This window comes from Loxodonta africana, chromosome 18 (assembly GCF_030014295.1).
Source record: "Loxodonta africana isolate mLoxAfr1 chromosome 18, mLoxAfr1.hap2, whole genome shotgun sequence".
Taxonomy (NCBI): domain Eukaryota; kingdom Metazoa; phylum Chordata; class Mammalia; order Proboscidea; family Elephantidae; genus Loxodonta; species Loxodonta africana.
The window spans coordinates 28,027,809-28,050,456 of record NC_087359.1 but is presented as its reverse complement, the minus strand read 5'-3'; the positions used below and the strand labels follow the sequence as shown (position 1 = coordinate 28,050,456).

General features: G+C 46.2%; 1 protein-coding gene across 2 annotated transcripts in view; it reads right to left on the bottom strand.

Moving 5' to 3' along the window:
• ERN1 (endoplasmic reticulum to nucleus signaling 1) overlaps positions 1-22,648 on the bottom strand; it is a 105,306-nt gene that overhangs the window by 19,797 nt on the left and 62,861 nt on the right. For both annotated transcript variants that reach the window (XM_010597028.3, XM_023556996.2), the window contains exons 5-17: positions 19,339-19,411; positions 16,604-16,726; positions 12,865-12,966; positions 11,718-11,979; positions 9,975-10,053; positions 8,714-8,879; positions 6,901-7,019; positions 6,264-6,455; positions 4,525-4,792; positions 3,317-3,407; positions 2,856-3,045; positions 2,029-2,128; positions 1,533-1,732 (exon numbers count right to left, since the gene is read on the bottom strand). In XM_010597028.3, the coding sequence (XP_010595330.1) occupies positions 1,533-1,732; positions 2,029-2,128; positions 2,856-3,045; positions 3,317-3,407; positions 4,525-4,792; positions 6,264-6,455; positions 6,901-7,019; positions 8,714-8,879; positions 9,975-10,053; positions 11,718-11,979; positions 12,865-12,966; positions 16,604-16,726; positions 19,339-19,411 (1,965 nt within the window). The remainder of the gene's footprint in view (positions 1-1,532; positions 1,733-2,028; positions 2,129-2,855; positions 3,046-3,316; positions 3,408-4,524; positions 4,793-6,263; positions 6,456-6,900; positions 7,020-8,713; positions 8,880-9,974; positions 10,054-11,717; positions 11,980-12,864; positions 12,967-16,603; positions 16,727-19,338; positions 19,412-22,648) is intronic.

Below are 22,648 nucleotides of genomic sequence, written 5' to 3'. Positions count from 1 at the left end.
AACTACTTTAGGTGAAGGGAAGGACAACACTCAATACAGGGGAGGTCAGCACAACTGGACTAGACCAAAAGCAAAGAAGTTTCCTGGAAAAACTGAATGCTTCGAAGGTCAGCGGAGCAAGGGCGGGGGTTTGGGGACTATGGCTTCAGGGGACATCTAAGTGAATTGGCAAAATAAATTCTATTAAGAAAACATTCTGCATCCCACTTTGAAGTGTAGCATCTGGGGTCTTAAACACTAACAAACGGCCATCTAAGATGCATCAATGAGTCTCAACCCACCTGGATCAAAGGAGAATGAAGAACACCAAGGTCACAAGGTAATTATGAGCCCAAGAGACAGAAAGGGCAACATAAACTAGAGAATTCATCATCCTGAGACCAGAAGAACTAGATGGTGACTGGCCACAACTGATGACTGCCCTGACAGGGAGCACAACAGAGAACCCCTGAGGGAGCAGGAGAACAGTGGGATCCAGACCCCAAATTCTCATAAAAAAACCAGACTTAATGGTCTGACTAAGACTAGAAGAATCCCGGCAGTCACGATCCCCAAACCTTCTGCTGGCCCAGGACAGGAACCATTCCCGAAGACAACTCATCAGACATGGATTGGACCGGACAATGGTTGGAGGGAGATGCTGATGAAGAGTGATGCATCAGGTGGACACTTGAGACTATGTTGGCATCTCCTGTCTGGAGGGGAGACGGGAGGCTAGAGGGGGTTAGAAACTGGCAAAACGGTCACGAAAGCAGAGACTGGAAGGAGGGAGTGGGCTGACTCATTGCGGAGAGAGTAAGTGAGAGTATGTTGTAAGGTGTATATAAGTTTATATGTGAGAGACTGACTTGATTTGTAAACTTTCATTTAAAGCACAATAAAAATTATTTTAAAAAAAAAGACATCTGGGGGACAAACGGAGAAATTTGTATATGGATTGGATATTAGATGGTATTATGGAAACAGCATGAATTGTTTAGGTCTGATAATGGTAGGGTCCTTAGAAAGCAGAAAGTTCTTGTTCTTAGGAGACACAGACTGAAGTATTTAGGGGTGAAGGGCCAGGATTCCTGGCACTGACATTCTAATGGTTCAGCAGTAGATAGAAAGATAAAGCAAATGTGGCAAAAATATTAACAGATGTTGAATCCAGGTAGAAGTACACATGTATTCACTGTAGCAGCCTTTCAATTTTCTGTATGTCTAAAACTTCTTAAAATAAAAAGCTTGGAAAACAAAATCAAATCAAAAAAGAGGGAAAACTAGAGTTTGTTCACCTTCTGTAAGGCCTGATTTCCTAGTTTCCCAAAATGGGAGGGGGAGGCAAGTGATTGGAAGAGGAGGGAAAAAATAGGCAATTGCCCATGTTGGGCCCTTTCATTCATCTGAACGTGGAAAACACCAGCAGCATGCAGAAGTTCACTCTCCAGCCACATGTGCCCAAGCCCCAAGCGTTGAACTTGAAGGCTCTCACCCCCGAAGATCCAGTGGTGGGCTTCTGCAGTTTTCAGAGCACCGTGCCCATTACTCACTGGGTTCTCCTTGCAGTCTTCACTCAGCATCTCAGGAGCGATCCAGCCTTCTGTGCCGGGCACCCCAGACCGGCGGCTGAAGCTGTGCCTGCCCACTGCCAGCTTCTTGCAGAGGCCAAAGTCAGAGATCATGGCCTTGATCCTGCCATGTGCGTTGGGCATGGAAAGGAGGATGTTGTGGGGTTTCAGGTCTCTGTGAACTAACAGAAAACTCCAAATGAGTCCACAGTTTACCATGAACAACAGCAAGCCTCCTCTGCAGTGGGGAGTGCATCACCGTCAGGCTTTCAGGACATCTTCTGCCACCTCCAGAGCTTCTGGTTTGCAACTATGTACAATTCCTCCTCAGATTCTTCTGCAGCTTGTCGGAAGACCACCTAAACACCCCTCCCGCACATCAGTGATGTGGCAAAGAGTCGACACAGAAGCAAGTCACACCTCAGCAAGCTGGTCACCCCGACCTGGGCCTGTGACCTGGTAGAGGGATACCACTTACCAATGTTGAGGGAGTGGAGGTGAGCCAGGCCTGAAGTAGTCTGCTGCAGCAAGGTGATAGGCTCCAGGCCGAGGTGGGCAAAGTCTTTCTGCTCCACATACTGCAAGAGACAAGATGACAAGGTCACGGCATGCTGCCCTTGGGACCTGGCCCCTCAGCTCATTTTCTCTTACCGCATTTTAAGAGACAAATGGGAAACCACTGGGAAGTTTTACTGAACATAATCCAAAACTGTACTTTCCAGCCAAGCTTCTCGGAGCTGACTTAAACAACAAAGCTCCAATTTACTGATGTGTAATGAGAAAGATAACGAGATGGCAAGAAAGTCAAGCTCACTGCCTCATGTAAGTAATGACATTTAGATCGCTTTATGGTGAGCCTGGAAACCAAGTGGAAGGAGTTGGGAGTATTCTCCAACCCTACACCAGCCAAGCCCAGCGATGGGAGGAACACACCTGGCCAAGCTTCCTGGAGGCAAGGAGGACCAACTGCAAGCAGAGACTGCCCCAGGCATGCTGAGGAGGCCACTACATTAAGACTAGCAGCACTTCTGGAGGGAACTTCTGGGGGTGGTAAAAACGTTCTGCTTTCTGACTGTGTTTACGGTTAAATGGATATAGAGATTTATCAAAATGCATCAAACTGTATGTTTAAAATGAATGCATTTTATCACACGTATGATATGCCTCCATAAAATTAATTAAACAAAATAAAAATAGATAAACTGGCGGTCTCTAAAACCACCGCCCAGTTGCTGGGAGAAGGAGGCTTCAGTGGCAACAGCAAAGCTATGGGGACCCTGGGCACCCAAGGGCCGGCAGGCGCACCTCCTGCAGAGTGGCTGCGCACAGCTCGATGGCAATGTACTGGAACTGCCGGTCTCTCTCGGTGCAAAAGTAGCGGATCACGTTGGGGTGCTCGTCTGACTCTCGCAGCAGCTGGACCTCACGGTCTGCAAAGCTGAAACACTCCGGGAGGATCCTCTTGACGGCCACATCACGGTTGTCAAACATACCTCTGCAGGACAAGGGGTGGGAATTGAGTTTGGTGAGCGCAGGTTGGGCCAAGAGGATGAGGTGGAGCTTGTGGGTCTCCTCCTTCTGCTATCCTGTGGCCATCCCATCAGCTTTGAGCCCAGAGGTCCACAACCAAACACCAGGTGCCCCCAAGGCTCAGGGAGGCTGTGAGCTCTGTGGAGCCAGGACCAACTCTGTCCTGGTCACTGCTCTGTTCCCAGAGCCCGACAGGCATGAGGTGGTGAAGGCCCAGGCCTTTCTCATCCACTCACCGGTACACAATTGTGCCCTCAGCTCCGTGGCCCAGGACATCCTTGGGACAAAATGAAATTTTTCCAACCAACACCATGCTGGTTTCCTCATCTGGGACAGAAAATGAAAAAGAAAAGGTTATTTTAAACATACATAACCCAAAAAACACTGAGGTTAAAATGCCTACTAATTTCCTGACCTTAGATTAAGAGAAGGGATTTAAGAAGCTCCATGCCACACCCCCAGTCCCCAGTAAGCATGAGCCCCTGGTTCCAGTCCCCATTTATACACAGGGCCACCTCCTTCCCCACCCCCTGCATTTCTTCTCTCCTGCCTTCATGTTATTGTGAGAGGTGTGTCTTACAATCTTTCCAGGCACAGCGAGCATGTCTGTGATTCTCTGTATTCTCTATGGTTTTATATATTTATATCTATCAAAGCAGCCCTGGCGGTACAGTGGTTAAGTGCTTGACTGCTAACCAAAAGGTCAGTGGTTCAAACCCACCAGTTGCTCCACAGGAGACAGATGTGGCAGTTTGCTTCCGTAAAGATTACAGCCTTGGAAACCCTACGGGGCAGTTCTACTCTGTCCTATAGGGTTGTTATGAGTCGGAACCAACTTGATGGCAACGGGTTTGGTTTGGTTTTTGGTATCTAGCTATGCCCACATACGCTTATATATAGTTAGAACTAATTAATAGTTGTTAACAACAACAAAAAAAAACTATCCATCCCAAAGAAATGAAATATTTGCACCTTGAAACACTCAGGTAGAGGACACAGACGTGAAAGACGAAGAGACCAGCAGCAGCGTCTCCAGCCTGAGACTTGAGGCCCGAGACTTTGTGCACTAGCTATGCACTAACACCCTCAGAATACTGGGTTCGGCCCTGACAGCCGGCCTGAGCCAGCCTCCCAAAGAGCAAGGCCCATCAACAGCTGCACTTCTATGCTTGGCTGCTGGCTGGCTTCAGGAACATTCTCAAGCCATTGCAGCCAGCGGCAATTCCTGCCCTTGTGGAGTAAGACGGAGGGAGAGCCTGGGGCCGAGAAGGCCCTTTGAGGGGAGATGCCATGGGAGGGGACAGGCAGCAGAGAGGCCTGCAGGGTGGAGGGAGTTCAGAGAGAACACAGGGAAGCCCTGGGAATGGAAGAAGGTACCGTGCTTTGTGGTACTCAGATGGGGTTCCGGGAAAAGATAAACAGCAGCAAATGCCACTTGCTTTACCCTCGTCATCCTGGTCCAGGGAGGGGCTGATGCCAGCCTTGGAGGCAGAGCCGCTCATGTGCAGAGAGTGGTTGGACGCTCTGGGGGACATGCTGGGGCTGCTGGTGCCTGAGCTCTCCGAGTACGGGCCAGATATGTCCAGGAGCTCTGTGTCCTGTGCCGGGTCCACAGGTGAATGGAAGGGCAGCTGCTGCTGTTGCAGGAGCTGGATTTTCTCCAGTTCCTTCTGGAACTGCTGGTGCTGGAGCTGCTGCTGCTGATGCATGCTCTGGGAAGAGAGATGCCCATTCAGAACACAGCCCCCCACACCCTGAGGAAAGAAGACCCCAAAGGGCAGAACGAGACCAGCGAGAAGGCACATGGAGGTAGAATTGGCTCAGTGAACGGAGGTGCCTTCTGCAGTAGTCCCTTCCAGTACAGCCCACTCCCCAGCACCGGAGGGGCCTGCCAGGGGCTGAATGGTCACAGGCAGGAGCACCAGAAGAGGAATCCTGCCCAGGAGGAATGCTGGGCCAGATGGTGGGCATTCAATTCTAAAATTCTGCAAGTTTGGTGAAAAGTTTGGGAGTTGTTCCAAAAGGGAAACCAAACAGAGGTCCAACAGTTACCAGAGGGTGACAGGTTGAGAGCACAGTGGATTCAGGGAAGGCCAGGCTTGCTATCCACTCTGGGCTACGCACTCATAGAGGTTAGCTCAAGTCCTCAGCACCCAGGGAGGCAGATGAGCAGGCTGGGCTCAGACCTCCCAGCCACCTGTCCACAGCCACATGGCCAGGATGTGACAGATCGGGGCTGACGTAGGGGGCTTTGTCAAGGTCCCGTCCTCTCCCCGTCATCACGCTGCCTCCCCGTGCCCCCGTGCTGCTCTCATTTATTTTGAAAAATTTATTCCATCATTATTTGAAGCCACAGCTATCTGTGATTATTACCACTCATATGTGGAAAGGTGACTAAAGGGATTGGCGTGTAGCCAACAACTCACTCTGGAGCTATATTTCTAGCGCTCTCTCTCAAACCTGGGTTGAAGTCCTGGAAATGCCATCTACTAGTTGAGTAATCTGAGAAAGTTGTTTATTTCCCTGAGCTTCGTTTCTTCATGTGTGGAAAGAGGACAAAAAATAATGACCCCATAGGCCTGCTGTGAGGGTCAAACAACGCAGTGAACACGTCTTGACAATGTAAACGTAAGGGGTGTGCCATTCCCAACAGGACATGTACTTCCTGCATGCATGTGTTCTAAGGCGCTAATGTTTCGGCACTTGGAGCAACTTGCTGAAGGAATATTCCTCTAGAATATTTTCTCCAACCCACTCAACTACGTAAGTTTAGCTCACTTATTTCCAACTAGAAAGTCAAAGTAATTGCTGTGTTGCCGTTTTTACTCCAGCTGATATTTCCAACAGGCAGTTTCTAAGGGAGGAAAGTTAGACTTTCACCTATTATCTCTATTCTTAAAAAAGAAAATGCAATTAACTATTCAATATGATCTGCAAGCAAAGCTTATACATTGGCTTTTACAGACACTTACTTGAAAAACCCTAAGCCTTGGTCAAAAATTGTCCTTTTCTAAGAAGCTAGTGTCTCTTTAATTACAATGTTTTTAGAGACAGGCAAATATTTATTTTTAAATGTGAGAAGAAAATTATCTGCTTGCTTGCTGTGTTCGTCTGGGCCTCAGTGACAGCAGGCACAGACGTTCAGAAGCTCGTGGGAGAGCAGTGGGAAGGGCTGAGCCTTACCAAGGGGTAGGTGATGATGAAGGCCACCCAGCCGATCAGCAGGAAGGTACTCAGGATGATGGTGGCCATGTCCTTGAGCATGGAATCCACGGGTGCCTCAGGCTTGGCGGGGGCATGGGTAAACTTCTCTTCCACATCCTGAGTCACTGTGGTGGGCGCGGTTTCTGAAGTCTGGTCAACCAGGTTGATGACCTGTATGGGAGACAATTGTTACGTGACTGTACAACTCCTAGCCAGGTATCAGTGAGGCGAGCAATCAAGAGATGCAGGTCCTATTTATAGGGTCACGCTACGCTGTGATGGGTTGGATCACAGGCCTATCTCCTCAGAGTCTGTGAGCTGGACATACCAGGGTTGTTCCCTCTCCAAGCCTTTACCTAAGCTGTGCTCTTCCTTCCAGGAACCAGGCCAAAATCTACTCATTCCTCCAAGCCTTGGTCCGCCCTCCTTCCCTATAACCTTCACTCGCCCCTTCCTCTTCCGCCCCATCCGCCTTTAACACTTTATGTGGTTTGCTATGGATTCCGTGCACTCCTGCTTAATTAGACTGCATGCTCTGAAGGCAAGGGCAAAGGCTAACGCCCACTCCCCCCGACACCTGGCATAAAAATCCACTGACTGTCCTTTATCCCCTCACCTCCTCAAAGCTCTTTTTCTCGGAATCAGCAGGAATCACGTTTTCCCGATGTTTGGGCAGATTGTTGGGGAACCTCTCCAGCATCTTGGTTGATGCAGACAATGGAGTTTCATGGTGTCCTAGGAAAGGAATCAAAACCTCGAATGAGAACAATTTCCCCAGCGTGAGGTCTCACTCGATAAACTTAGTCACTATTCTCTGTAGCACAGGTCCAAATGCAAACCCTCAGATTTATTTAAAAAAAAAAACAAAAAAAAACCCAGTGCAGGTAGTAGAAATTAGAAGTAGTTACCAGAAGAGTTACATTAAAACAGACATTTTATTGCTCGGTGGCATGGATCCAGTATTTGCAGTCTCACAATGAGGAACAAAAAAGTGTTGTTGTCACGAGAAGCATCAGGATATTCAGGATGTGTTCAGAAGCAACACGCATGTGGCTAGTTCCTAAATCTGGGTGCCAATCGGCATGAATATGCTTAGTTCCCCATTCATAGCTGAAGCTTTACGAAGCTTCATACAAAGTTCAGAGCTCTCCCTTCAGTGCTTACCCCTGGATTCTCTCTACAAAGGCTATCAAATTTCCATCTTGGCATTTAAATTGCCCAGGTGGAGTTCTATTCCTTCTACCATCTCATTGTGAAACAGGGCACATGTGCTACATGGATGGGGAGCAAGGCTTCTGGAAGGCTCTCACTCAGTCAATGTTCTCCACAACTCTTTGTGATGACCTAGTATTTAGCACACTGACGAAGCATGGATTGATTGCAAAGGACCACGGGAGAGACAAAATTGAATAAAACAAGGAACTGGCACTCAGTGTGGCCTGATGATCTGTTTAGGTCTAAAACTGAATGACTCTATCCTGCTGTAATCACCCCGGGCATTTGCTAGAGACACAGCTCCTCTCTTCTCTGCGTGGTTTGTCACACTGAATGTCTCTGTCCCCAGCACCCCTCGCCCTTGGTTGTCACTAGAACATCTTATCTCTCCTGCTGACAAGGCCTCCAATTCAGGCCCCCACACCTACCTCGGGGCCAGCAGGGATGGCATCAATAATCGGAAGGGAAAGGAAAAAAGGGACTTCCCATGCCCACCCCAGACAATACAGCCCAGGACCTCTTCCCAAGCCCAGCCTTGAACTCGTCACTACCTTAATCTCTTTCTCCTGGGTCTTCAACTCTCTCTTTCCCCAATCTTTTCACCCCCAACCCAAACCAACTCCAAGTGAATTCTTCCATAGAAATAGCCTGTTTCCGTACCTATAAAATGGAAATAACAAGGGCATCTACCTCACACGGGGTCACTGTGAGAATTAAATAAGGAAATTGTACTCCAAAGTGCTTGGCACCACTCCTGGCACATAACAGCATGCTCAGTGTATGTCAGATACAATTACACAGATTTACATTATCTACTACTTGACTTTTGGGACATTAAGTGTTTAACACTTTTTGAGAATTGACTTGGTAACACAGCTACCCTGTCTGTTTTCCTTGGGGGAGCAAAATGTCCCAAGGTCTAAACCACAGACTTAGAAGTGAACAGAGCACACTGCATTCAGAGTTGAGCTGACTGTAAATCTGCAATGGCAGCCTTTGCCCACCAGGAGGCAGTACCTGACCATCTACAGCTTGGAGAATGCTGCTTTTATCTATCCACCAGCACTACTTGCCACAGAGTGGATGCTGACTCGTGGTGACCCTGTGTGAGTAGAACTGTCCTCCACAGGGTTTTCACTGGCTGTTTTTTTCAGACATAGATTGCCAGGCCTTTCTTCCGAGGTACCTCTGGGTGGAACTGAACCTCTTCTTACCTATCAGAAGCCAGTAATTCCTCAGGTAGTTGAGCTTGTTCTTCCCTTTGAGTCCAGGGTCAAACTTTAGGTCTGTGCTGGGCGTGATCACACACTCCCCTTTGTCCCCGATGGTGACACCGTCAGTCTGGGGGCCTTCCAACAAAGGAAGAGTGCTGCCTCGGGGCTGTGAAGACAGAAATGGAGGTGAGGCCGGGAAAGCCCTCCACGTGCACGTTTGCCAAGTCCCACCGAGGATCTTCCCAGTGACTGTCTAAGCGCAGAGGGGCCTGGCACACCTCAAGATAAGCGGGATCTCTAGTGTGGGGCTGGTCCAAGTAAGCCACGAAGGCCCTAAGACTGGGCAGGAGAAGCTCCTCCCCCAGGACTCGACAGCGCTGCACTGATGTCCTTAACATGGATGCTGTTTTAGTTTCTCATGTCTGGATACTGGGGAGCAAGAAGGAGGTGTGTGTGGAATTCTAAGTAGCTATTATGTGAAGCGGATATAAGTGCCAGAGGATGAGTGGGCATCTACTAGTCCATATTCCAGAAGTTCAGTCAGAAGCAGTTAACAGGTGTGGAGTGAGCTCCAGGCCCCGTCAGGAGCTGGCTCTGGCACTGCTGGAGCTACAACAGCCTACCCATGGGGCAGCCCATCGGTTCACTGGGAAGAAGAGAGATGCCCACCAAACTGTTCAAGCACTACAAGGGTCAAAACAGGCGTCCAGGATCACAATGCCTCAAGCATTCAGGGAGCGAGCCTTAGAAGGCTGGAGCCCCAGGAGGCTTGTGTAGATCAGGAAGGAGGGGAAGGATCTGAGTAGGAAAAAGGAAGCAGGAAGGCACCTGATGCTGGAGGAGCAGCTGGAACAAAGGCTCAGAAGAAAAAAAGATGAACGTGGACTTTCTGGAAATCAAGGAGAAGACGCACCTGGTTGGATGGTACAACTCCCACAGAGAAACTAACAGTGTGGCTGATGGGCATGGAGGGACTGGACTGGGGAGGGCCTTGAACACCAGCCTGCAGAGTTCAGCTTTGAACATGCAGCAAAGGGGAACAGCAGCCAGCACTTCCTGGGCTTTAGGAAGCTGCTCCGGCATGCATTTCGTCTCCCAACGCAGATTGTGGTCTGTGCAGAAGTTGGTTTTGAGGATTTAAGATCTGTGTTTTGCGTTCTCAACCAATAAGATCTTCATCTATAACTCAGCCATTTGTTGCTAAAATGGACAAGGAGTAGTCAGGCGGCTTCGTCTGTGAGGCTCCCCGCAGCGGACTTACCACGACAGCGACCCCCTCATGTACCATGGAGGGGGAGGCGTACAGGCTGGTAGAGTATTTCCCAACATACAAGGTGGGCCTGCGAGAGAAACAGACACACGCATTCTAAGGTCACTTAATTTCAGAATCCCACAAAAGGTGGCTACTTGGAGGGAAGAATTGTAGCCCCAAACCCCATCCACAGGAACAACTAAATTAAGCCCCAAGCAAAGAGGAAAGCAGCGGGGATGTGAGGGCTGGGCACAGCCCTGGGGACCAGGAGAACTGGGCTTCAGGCCCCAGCTATCACTCACTGCCTAAAACAGCATGGACAAGCTACCTAACTGCAAGCCTTGGTTTCCTCATCTGCAAAATGGCAGGGCTGGACTAGAATATGCCTGTGACGGCCTACAGGAAGGACTACGTTTGCTGATCATCCGGAAGAGACCAGATGTACAGCAACGGCTGCCAAAACCTTGAAGGCTACCCTGACCAGGGCACACTTTGGTAATCAAGCTATTACTAAAATCACCATTCCATCTTGTCATTTTTAAGGTTCTAGAGGTTCTACAGAAGCCCTGAGAAACAGTCAACTGCTCTAATCTGGATGCCTAAGAAATGCCTAAGGGATGCATAAGAAATTCAAACTGGGTGAGACTTCTGGTCCCCCCAGCTGGGTGGTCCGTCCGTCCCTTACTGGGGCATCAGGAGGGGATGATGGTACGGCTTTGTCTGTGGTGTCAGCTTGAAAATGGCAGACGCCACACCTTCAGATCCTTCCGGTTACTACCAACAGCCGATTTGGGATCGGTCAGCTACAAAATCACCTAAACCTCTCTCAGTAAATATCTTACGTTCGAATGGTGTTTGACAATTACAGAACACTTTCCTGCACGCTAACTTATTTGACCTTCCCCATTACTCTATAAAGTAGGAAACTGAGGCTCAGCAAGGTTAAGTGACTTAGTTATAGGCTACTGATAGGTGGAGACTGAACACAGGTCTGTTGAGTCTCAGACTCACACGTATCATAACAACCCTTTCTTCTGATTTTTAAAAATGAATATAATCTAAAATAAAATCCTAGAAAACACACGAATAAAAAAGTCTCCTTTATTCCCACCACTTGAGATATATCCAAATTGTACCGTGGTGATAATGGCAGTCTCTTTGCCCTCCCCATCCATAACTTAATTTAATATTCAAAAAATCTGTAGTATCCAACAGAATTTCAAATTCGCATGGACTCTAGACTTCCTGGAGCCATGGAGGGTGGATGCACCCCTGAAACTACTGCCTTGAGATAATCTTTAAACCTTAAACCAAAAATATCCCCTGAAATCATCTTAAAACTGAAAAACTGTTTAGCTTAACTATTAAAAAAAAAAAAATAGGTCTGCCTTTAGCATTATACTCTTTTAAGAACTATCTACACAGGATCAAATTGACAACAGCAACTCAAAAGACGAGGTAGGAACATTGGGGGCAGTAAGTGTATGTGAATGAGGGAGGAACAACTCAGAAAAGGAGGGTGAGAATGGTTGCACAACTTGAAGAATGTAATCAGTGTCACTAAATTGTACCTATAGGAACTGTTGAACTGATGTATGATCTGCTGTGTATTCTCAGCAACAAAATATATAAAATTTAGAAAAAAAAAAAAGGTGCAGTATCAAGGGATGCCCTTCTTATGTTCTGAGGTTTCTGAATGACCACAAGGCCAGGTCATAGCTGCCCTCTTCTGCCCCGAGTTCCTGGACTCACGTCAGCTTGCTCTTGGCCTCCGTCTCCTTGGGGAACGGGTACTTCCACTTGGTGATGCGCCCCACCTCCCCAGACATGAAGGTCAGATAACGCAGGGTCTCCACAGCGACGTTGATGTGCATCACCTTCCTCAGACCCTCCCGCTGCCAAACATAAAAGGCCACCACAGGGGAGGCGTAGTTTTGGATCCACAGGACGTCCCCAGATTCACTGTCCACGGTCACCACCAGCCCATCACCATTCGACACAAAGTGGGACATCTCTGCGGCAGATCAGACAAACAAAGCAAGTCAGGTCTCACCCCATTTCACAACCACATCCTCCACTCTCTCGGCAAGTTGTGGTTACTCAGCTGGAGGCAGCAAGACTTCTGGAGTATTCTCAGGTCTCCTCTGGACAATTTCACTTGTTTCCAATGAACTCGCTCAGGGTCTGCAGTATCACGACACTGGGAGCTGGCCTGGCTCATAAACTAATATAGAATTGCACTCCCTGAGGCAATTTAAGGTGACATTCTTTACTGTTCTATTCAAGAAGCAAGAGTAAATACTGAGGCGAAAGGGGCAAGTGGAGATGCTGCTGATATGGCATTTTGTAGCAATCATTTTAAAAATCTATCAACCAAGCTGAAAGACCACGACACTGTCTGCATCTGGCTCAGGAAGGGGCACCCAAACATAGACAAGCAAGACTACTCGGCAGAGATTGCCAATGGACTTCGAGACACCAGTGTTAAGATGGAAAAATCGCTGTTTAGTTTTCATTTGAGCTGGGGGAAGGTTAACTAGAGAAGTTCCTAGGGGATAAGCCACACTTAGAGAGTGGCCTTCTTGATGGGGCTGCTCAAGTCATATAAAAAAACAAAAAACCTGGTTTTTAATTCTACTTCCCATGGGCTTATAGTGAATTCCTTCTTTGACACAGAGAGACTCATAAGGCATGCCTGTCCTTCTCTCGGTTATCCTTCAGACTTTTCACCCAGGCCCTTGATGCAGTGACTGTTGGAAGTATTTACTACAAGACCAGGGAAAGTCCAGAACCTGGTGAAGAAGAGTCTTAAAAGAAAATCCTACTTTCTGGAGCGACTGTTTCCTCATAGGTCAAAAGTACCGGCCCAACCTTCCGAAGCTGACCCGAAAGCACTTACTGTAGTCCATGTCGTCCTCAGGCAGCGAGGCTGCATAGTCAAAGTAGGTGGCGTTCCACCGGAGCTCTCGGTTTTTGGTGTCATACATGGTGATGGTGTACTCTGGAGAACACACACCAACCCATTACCACGGGTGGGCTACAGCACCTACTGAGATGTTGACCTTACCTAATTTATAACCAAAAAGTCCTCCCTACATTGCATGTAAGAAAGCCCAGGCTATCTACGTGGAAAGAGAAGAGCCATATGGAGGAGAACCGAAGTCAAACACATATGAGCAAACCCAGCAGAAGGCATGTGGAGCAGAGACAAGCCCCTTGCACCCTCCCTGGACTTATGATTCAGAATAATGAGCAATATAATGGCCATTGTTTTAAGCCACTTAAGTGTTGGAGTGGTTTATTATACAGCAATAGATAACTGATATAGAAATTGGTACCCAGAAGTAGGATGGTGCTTTAACAAAAACTTAAAACATGTGGCATGGACTTTGGGACAAGGTGGCAGAAGAGGGCTGGAAGGACAACAAGAGCATCATGAATAGAGACTGAAAGCACAGCAGGAGAGCCAATACTGGGTTGAAAAGGGGCAACCATCTCATGTAGTGATAGCATAACTAGCCAGACTGCCACTTGTGCCAATTCGTGGATCTGGCTAAGTAGATCTCCAGGCTGCATGCAGAAAGTGCCGAATAGTTTCTCTTGGCTGTGTACAATACAGTGAAACCTGAGAAAGCTGGAGCCTGTGTAAGGCGGAAACCTGTCAGAGAAGGAAAATTCAAATATTTTCTTCTAATAAGGAGCTATTGAAAAGTGGTTAAGACTACACCCTGTCAAAGGCAGAAAACTTGCGAGATCCAGAAAAACGAGGCAGTCCTTTCAAGTTCTGGCTCTCACAGGTTTCACTGTATATTGGAAGAGAAATGAGCTAAAGAAAAAACACTGCATTTTCTAGCAGAAAATAGAGGAAATATAGAGGGTCCAGGACTATCTCATCATCTGGCAAAAGATTCTCAACATAAAAAATGGCCTTAGGGCAAGATAAAATCCAGGGCTCTGCCAGTAAAAAATGGCCTCAGGGTCAAGATCAAATCAAGGGTAAGGATTGGCACGAAACCTCAGAAATATTTAAGGTAGTACCTTACACAAACCCTCTCAGCTAGATAAGAAGGTTATAAGAACTATAAGGGTATTTTACCATAGCATAGAGAGAGAGGGGCCTGTCGCAAAGAGATTTGTGGGTATGGCTTTTATTAAGTGGAGTGGACTATAATTTGACACATGGGAAATCCACAAAGTTTTTAAAGTGTTTTATCAACATGGACTAAAAGGACCAGAGACAGTCAAAAAAAAAAAAAAAGGGCTCTAGACCTCCAACTCGTAGTGGATAAGGAACAGGCTGAAAAAGCTACAAAACTTATAGTTATTTCTACGGAAAAGAAAAGAATTCTCAGAGAGAAGAAGCAAGAGCCACTAAGAAGAGCATACTGCAGAACCAATCCCAGAGGGCAAAATTGGACCCTAATCAAGGAATACTCCTTGTTCCCAGAGTAGGGGAACCTGAAAACCTATGCTTGGCTGGATTTCAGAATTACTCTGGACCAGTGATTGCTATGTGCCTCTCTTTTCTTCCCTTTCTGAATGGGAATGTTTGCTGCAGCTGTCCCGTCCCTACTTCATTATCGTATGTTGGGTTGGGGGACGCAGAAGGGATATCCAGGTCTCTAGATCAAGAGAAGCTGCATCTGAGTAGCCTCCTCCACCTCCAGACCTGATGCCTATCATGAAATGCTGGATTTTGAGACTGATGCTACATTTGGACTTTGGGAGTCTGGGGAGGGAGTGAGTACATCCTGCACGAGGGAGGGCTGCAAACTATTGTAGTCAGAGGGAAGACTGTGGTAGGTTTTCTGAAAAGATCACCCCTAATTCTTCCCATTCCTGTAATGTTCATGGTACTCGTCCCATCAAGAGGCTCGGTCTATTTCTCCTCTCCTTGATTCTGTGCTGGCCTTGTGACTTGCTTTGACCAATAGGCCACAGTGGAAGTAAAGTTCTGAGACTTCTGAGCCCAAGTATTGTAGCTTCTCCTTTTACTCAAGCAGGGAATCCAGTCGCCATGTAAATAAGTCCATATTGTCTGTGTGGAGAAAGGCCACTTGGAGGTGAACCAAGGTCCCAGGTGTGAGTGAGCCCCGCCAGCACCATGTGGAGCAGAGACAAATCAACCCTGCTAAGCCCTTTTTTTAAAGCCCTTCCTGAATTCTTTTTCCTCTGAATCATGGAGCAGTAAAATGATTGTTGTTTTGAGCACTAAGTTAGGGTGGTTTGTTATGGAGCAACAGATAATGGAAACAAAGCTTTACACACCTAGGCGCACATATTTCTTCTGATACCAGAGCTTATTCTAACTTCCTCAAGTACCCCCACTCTACCTGAAAACTGCACAATTTTTATCCCTGGGTTAAGCTGGAACCACTGTAAGGCTTTACTTAATAGAAAAAGTAAGGAAACAAATCCAAAGCGGTCAGTACAGCTGGAATACTTGATTTTTGTGGGGTGGAAATGGGGGAGCAAGGGGTGGGTCCTGCAATCTAAGTACAGATCTTCCTCTTAGCGTCTGGAGAGCCTGCCCAGCTGCTAGAGGGGCCAAGATTAGTTTCACAGATATTTGGGAAGCCACTGTTCTCCACAGCACCTGAAGAAAGGTTCTTTCTCTCTCTCAAAGCCTTAGTTACCTGAATGTTTAGACCTAAATTTCCTGCTCTATTGTAATGATTTCATCCTAGGTTTCTGGTATAACTTCTTCCTACTAAATATTTTCTTGCTTCCCTTTTAACTTCATTTTATCTGTCATTCAATTTTTACTGAGTAATCTATCTGTCAGGTGCTGAACACATAAAAATGAATGAGGCAGATTCCTTGTAGTAAAGGGCTTACCAGTCACCCAGTCACATGTCTGAGCATCTACTGTGTGTCACGCCCTGTGCTGGGGGTGAGGGTATAGCAGGGAACCAGACAAAATCCCTGACCTCAGGAAGCTGACAGTCTGGCGGGGGCGACAGAGAATAGGCAAATAAATTTCTAAGTATGTTGTGACAAGTGTTAAGAAGGAGAGCAGAACAAGAAGAGGTAGAAAAAAACAGGAAGTGGGGTGGTGCGGAGGGTGCTATTCATCATGCCAGTAAAGGGACAATGACCAGCGGCAATATGGCTGCTACCACAATGCCTGGGCAAACTGCTCTGTGTGCTCAGAGGACAGAAGAGCCAAGTATCGTTTGGCAGGATGGGGAGCTGGGAGGCTGGGGAAGAGGCTTTACAGAGAAGGGGACTTTTGAACAGAATCATGAAAGAGAGGACATTTGCCAGGTAGGCAAAAACATCATACCTGGTGGAGAAGGGGCACTGCTAACGTTTTTAAAAACCCAGCACTGCTTATTCTGGGAGGTGCGGGGGGTTCACCCTGATGGGATAACATGTAAGCGACGGAGATGCAAGGAGGGCTGATCAGGTGGCTGCCATGTCCCAGGGGCATTGGGGGCTGTGGTACAGAGAGTTTGGGCTGTACCCCGTGGGCAATATGGAGCCACTGAAGGACCTTTCAAAGGGGAGCAGCATGCTCAGATCTGTGTTTGGAGAAGATAGCTCTGGCCACCTTATGGAGAATGAACCTGGAGGGAGTGACTTCGGATCCTTGTGGACGCAGGCAGGTTGTGAGTGATCAGAGGTTCCCTTCTTACCTGTTCGCCCGAGATACAGAAGAGAGGTGGATGGACAGAGACTTTCTGCGAAGGCCGATGACAAAGTCTGCTGCTTCTCCCCGGTCAGGAGGTCAATAACATACCAAATGTCCTGCTTTTTACCTGGAAGGGTCACATGATACACTGTTGTTCATACCTGTTCTATAACGGACAAAAATCACTGCCAAACCAGCAGCCCGAGATGTTCTCTGTGCCGAGAGAGATGGCTTGAAGTTCACTTGGTGCCCAAGACATCTCTGTGATGCTCTGAAGGTGACAATGTAAATGGTAATGTGGAAATAATATTTTTTGAGCCACTGGGTCTTATATTAACTTAATAATTAATCATGGTATTAAATAGTACTCCAAACCTAATAAACCCCCAAAAAAACCCACTGCTGTCAAGTCGATTCCAACTTATAGCGGCCCTATAGGACAGAAGAGAACTGCCCCATAGAGTTTCCAAGAAGCGCCTGGCAGATTCGAACTGCTGACCTTTTGGTTAGCAGCTATAGCAGTTAACCACTATGCCATCAGAGTTTCCGAATAACCTAATCATAAATCCAAACCAAACCCATTGCTGTCAAGTCAATTTTGGCTCATAGTGGCCCATCTTTCTCCCATGGAGTGGCTGGTGGGTTCGAACCACTGACCTTTCGGTTAGCAGCTGAGAGCTTAACCATAGTGAAAAAAAAAAAAAAAAAGTTCTTCAAGCTTCCAAGTTAAATTTTATTACTTTGATTAGTGGCCTTAAATATGAACGTTATTGCCTGTAAAGGACAATCCTTTTCCCATGCTCTAAGATCTGTATAAACATGGAAATTCACCCAGGAGCTCATCTCTCTGGTAACCATCATTCATATTTCTCAGCATCTCTACTAATTAGCTCACATGTAAAGAGAATCTACAGTTACTGTTTATAAGTATAATTAGCTGAAGCCCATAATTGGCCAGTGGAGTTGCTACAACCTGGTACTAATGAGGCCAAAGTCATCTCAGCCCCTGTCCCTTAGGTTATTCCCTAGCTACAGGCCAGACCCCTCACCCTGGTCAACTGATTAACAGGTATGAACAGGTGGACAGCCAAACAACACCATCAGGAAAACTCAAAGCATATGTTATCTATGGTGCGTCCACCAAAGCATCCTGGGGCTGATGAGTCGGCAGCAGTGCCTCCTGTCTGGAAGTCAGCACATTCACTGTATTTCTGTTTGGTGAGGTATGGCCTCTGGTCAGTTAATATTACTGCAAGGGATTCTTGGAAGCGGAGTAATGAGACACCAATGAAGATCACAGGACATGAGAAGCTACTAAAGCTACCCTCGATTCTAAGGAGCACTGGTGGTGCAATGGTTAAGTCCTTGGCTGTTAACTGAAAGGCTGGTGGTTCAAACCCACCCAGCGACTCTGCAGAAGAAAGACCTGGCAATCTGCTCCTGTAAAGATTACAGCCTAGAAAACCCTATGGGGCAGCTCTACTCTACCACATGGGGTTGTTATGAGTTGAAAATTGACTTGATGACACCCAACAACAACACACTTGGTTTTGACATATGTAACATGCACGCCTCTTTTGTATGTATGAAACTTGTCCATGGATCATAACTTTCTGTTCTCAGTGATAAAGATCTGAAAATGGAGTGAAACTTCATCAGACAGCTGTGACCATGAACCCTTTCTAACTAGCATGACACCATCTGGTTACTTCAAGGAGCATGAGAATCTACATAACCCAGCTACAACTTTCACAGATGAATCGGAAAGACCACCAAGCTATTAAACATGTTTAATGAACTCACTTAAGAGAGTGCCACACAAAGGTGATGGAAACAATATCCTAAGTACCCCAAAGTGATGAATCATTCACAGAAGCTGAATACCCAGGTAGGAAACTGTGACGCAGATGGTCCAACTTCACCTGGACTGGTTGGGAGGAAGAGCTCGGGCCACAGCCCAGAGGAGAAAGGAGACCTGTGCTGATCACTTCCTGCGAATCCCTCATCCTGAAGGTGTGGGAAGAAGCCAGGGCCCAGTGTCCCTACTAAACACTTCAAATCCTGCTGGCACTTGAGACCCAGAAATACACATTCGTCTCCAGAGGTGTGAATAGGCAATAAGCACTTTCAGTTCCTCAGAAAGAAAACCACTGTATAAATACAGGGTATGATTACTACTACGATTTCCAGATAAAGGCAGCTCTACTTTGTGTTACAAATGCATTTTTATTGACATTTTGGCAGCAACAGGGGCAGAGAAAAGCAGGTGATCTGATGCAGTGAAAGATGTGACCCCTGTAGGTATGGAGGCAAGCTGCTAAGAGCTGTTTTTACCAAAAATCCTGAGAGCAGAAAATACGAAGAAAGCCCTATAATTAATAGGCAGAGCCTGGCTTCTCTTCCTTGGCTCAGATGATTGTATTCACTTTAAATTTCATCCAGTTGCTGCTGGGGATGTTGCAATCTTTAAATCGCTAGGGGTAGGTCAACACCGCAGCTAAAAGCTTGTTAAATGAGTAACCATATTAATGGTGTTAATTCCTCTCCCAGGTAGGGGGAACCCTTTCTTAATTGGCCAGCTGATCCTGGCAAGAACAGCATCCGCAGCATTAAGAAAGCCATTTCCCAGAAGGGCTGGCCAGGGAACGAACACACCTCTCTCTCAGTCACACCTCTTCCCAGACACCAGGACTGATTTCCAGAGATAAAATTTTAGGTGTTGAAAATGGGAACTCTTACCCATGTAAAGAATTCCATCTGAACTTCGGCATGGAGATGCCTGCACCAACTCTGGGATGGTAAAGGGAAGTTTCTTTAAAAAAAAAAAAAAGGACAAAGAAGAAATAAGTTAACCAAGTCTTGTGCAATTATTACCAATTTTACTGGGCAGTGTGTTATTAAATTCTGCTAAAAAGAGAGAAGCACTGTAGATGGCAGATGGGAGTTGTCTGAATCAGACACCAGAGAAAGGGGGCGCCCCAGACTTCTACTCGCACTTCACACAAGCCCTTGGCTTCCAGGCCCCCGTGCTCTGTAACCTCCATCGTCTTTAGATACCAGGATGCAGAGGCCTCCTGAAGGTCTCCTGTCTACAATAAGCACTTCTGGGTAACACAAACCTTTTCTGAAAAGTGACACAAATATGGAGCGTTACACAATCTCTGAAATTCTGAGGGTGAGAGAGAGAGTTCTCTGGTCTTGGAAAATTGACCCAGAGATGGTTAGCCTGAGTAGAACGGCAATGCTTTTTAGGATGGGAGTGAAACATGATTTTAATTCTGAAGAGAAGCAACCCCACACCCAGCTTAGACTTTGGGGGGAAAAGAGAAGTCATTACACAGACAACACAGGAGTTTGAGGTGGAGAAGAAGTCTTAATGTTTTCTTCAAATAAATGATTCTCTATTGAAAAACAAGAAAACCGTACCTTTTGGCATAAGAAGGAAGTTACGGCAAGTGCCAGGAAGAGAAACCCAAAGGAATCGAGGGGTTTCAACTGCATTTCATCATAAAACTGATTCTTCTGAGTTAAGTCTACAGCTGACATCTGACCAGCTCTTTTGGTTAATGCTTGTTTCAGTATATTTTATTTTTAGAACATTCTGTGTTCTTGAAACTGCTCTATAGGCATCTGCTTCTGCAGAAACTCCAGGCTTCTACAATATTGTTGTCACCTTTTTCTCCACAAAAGTAAAGATTTCTCTCTAGCTTTAATAAACAGAATTTAAAAAAGAAAAAAAAAAACACAATAATTTGGATTTCCCCATCATCCCAGCATTCAGAACTAAGTCTTAAAAAAAAAAAAAAGTCTTAGGATAGGGAAAATGCTACAAAAGAACTGTAACCACTGGGTTTTTGCCAGGTGTTTCTGAGAATCAGAAAGCAGTATAAGTCTTCCAGTCTGAAGTCTGATGGTCTCTGCTGGGTACTGCTAGAGGTCTCTGAAGTCAAGGCCTAAACTGGGAAGCACATTGTTTCTGGGGATGCTAAACCTAACAGAAGGGGGTGTGCAGGGTAATGGTTGGAGGAGTTTTTGGGGAAAAAAAATGAAGTTGCCATTGAGTTGATTCAGACTCATGGTGACCCCACGTGTGCAGAGTACAAATTGTGCTTCACAGGGTTTTCAAGGCTGTGACATTTTGAAAACAGGTTACCAGGCCTTACTTGTGAGGCACCTCTGGGTGGGTTCAAACCTTCAACCTTTCCATTAGTACCCAAGTGTGCTACCCAGGGAACTTTGGAAGCTAGATTTCTTTAAGTTCTAATTCCAAAAATCGTAGCTTTGGCCTTAGGCATTCTCACTCACCTCTCTAGGCTCAGTTTCCTCACCTCTAATATTAAGAGCTCAGCTGCTAACCAAAAAGGTCAGCAGTTTGAATCCACCAGTTGTTCCTTGGAAACCCTATGGGGCTGTCCTATAGGATCCACTATGAGCCAGAATTGCCTCAACAGCAAGGGGTTTGGTTTTTGGTTTAATACAGGGATTATACTTAAATCCCAGAGAGCTGCTGTGATATTCAAATGACATAATTTATGCAAATCACTCAACAAAATATCTGGCAAACTGAAAGTGCTGAAAAAACAGAGACTATGGTAATGTGGAAGGAGCCCTGGTGGTGCAGTGGTTAAGCACTCGGTTGCTAACCAAAAGGTCTGCGGTTTGAACCTACCAGCCACTCCGAGGGAGAAAGATGTGGCAGTCTGCTTCCCTAAAGATTACAGCCTTGGAAACCCTGTGGGTCAGTTCAACTCTGTCCTATAGGGTCACTATGAGTCAGAATGGCTTAATGGTAACAGGTTTTTTGTTTGTTTTTTTATAGTATTGTGGACAGAAACCATGGAGAGATATGCTGAAGATGAAATTCACCAGTGGAAGGCCAGCTAGTTCTACAAAGGCTTGCCCTTCTCCTCCCATTTGTTTCTGAAACAGGTATTTATAAAATAAAAATTACCCAAATGAGAGCTCACACGCCACTTACAGTCTAGGTAGATGGTTCTCAACCTTGCTGCACGTAAGAATCACTTGGAGGCTTTTAAAATGCTCTACTGAAGCATAACGTACAAACAGAAGAACACACGTAAGGGTACAGCTCAGTTAATCTTCACGAAGCAAACAGACCCACGTAACCCGCATCCACATGAAGAAACAGAACATTTCTAGCACTCTGAGAGCCCCTTCTTTCCTTCTTTCAGTCATAACCTCCCAGGGTAGCCATTATCCTGACTTCAAGACAGCATAGACTAGTTTTTCCTGTTTCTGAACCTTACATAAATGAATCATTCAATGTATAGTCATTTTTGTTGTCTTTGGCTCAATGTTGTGTTTGTGAGATTCACCCATGCTGCTGTGGATCGTTGTAGACTGTTCACTCTCATTGCTGTGGAGTATTGCATTGTGTAACTTTTCCATAATTTATTTACCCATTCTGCTGTTGACGGCCACTTGGGTAGCTTCCACTTTTTGGTTATTACAAACAGTGCTGCAATATATTCTAGTATTTTTTTGGTAAATATATGCACCCTAGGAGGGAATTGTTGGTGTTGTTAGGTGCTACTGAGTCAACTCTAACTCACAGGGACTTTATGTATACCAGAACAAAATAGTGCCTAGTGTTGCATCATCCTTACAATTGTTGCTATGTTTGGGCCCATTGTTGTAGCCACTGTGTCAATCCATCTCACTGTGGGCTTATAAGGGAATTACTCAGTCAAAAAGGCATTAGTAGATACTGCCAAGTAGTTTTCCAAACTGGTTGTACCAATTTGTACTTCTACCAGCACCCATAGTTCTAGCTGCTCCATATCCCCACCAACACCTGTTTTCTTTTTCCAAAAAAAAAAAAAAAAATTTTTTTTTTTTTTTTTTTTTCATTTTAGCCATTCTGGTGGGGTGGGTAGTAATATGGCACTGTAATTCTAATTTGTACTTCCCTAATGAAGCTGAGCACTTTTTCATACGTTTATTGATCATGTGGATATCCTCTTTTGCCATTTTTCTATTGGGTTGTCTTGTTTTAACGATCCGTAAGAGTTCTATACATATTCCGAAT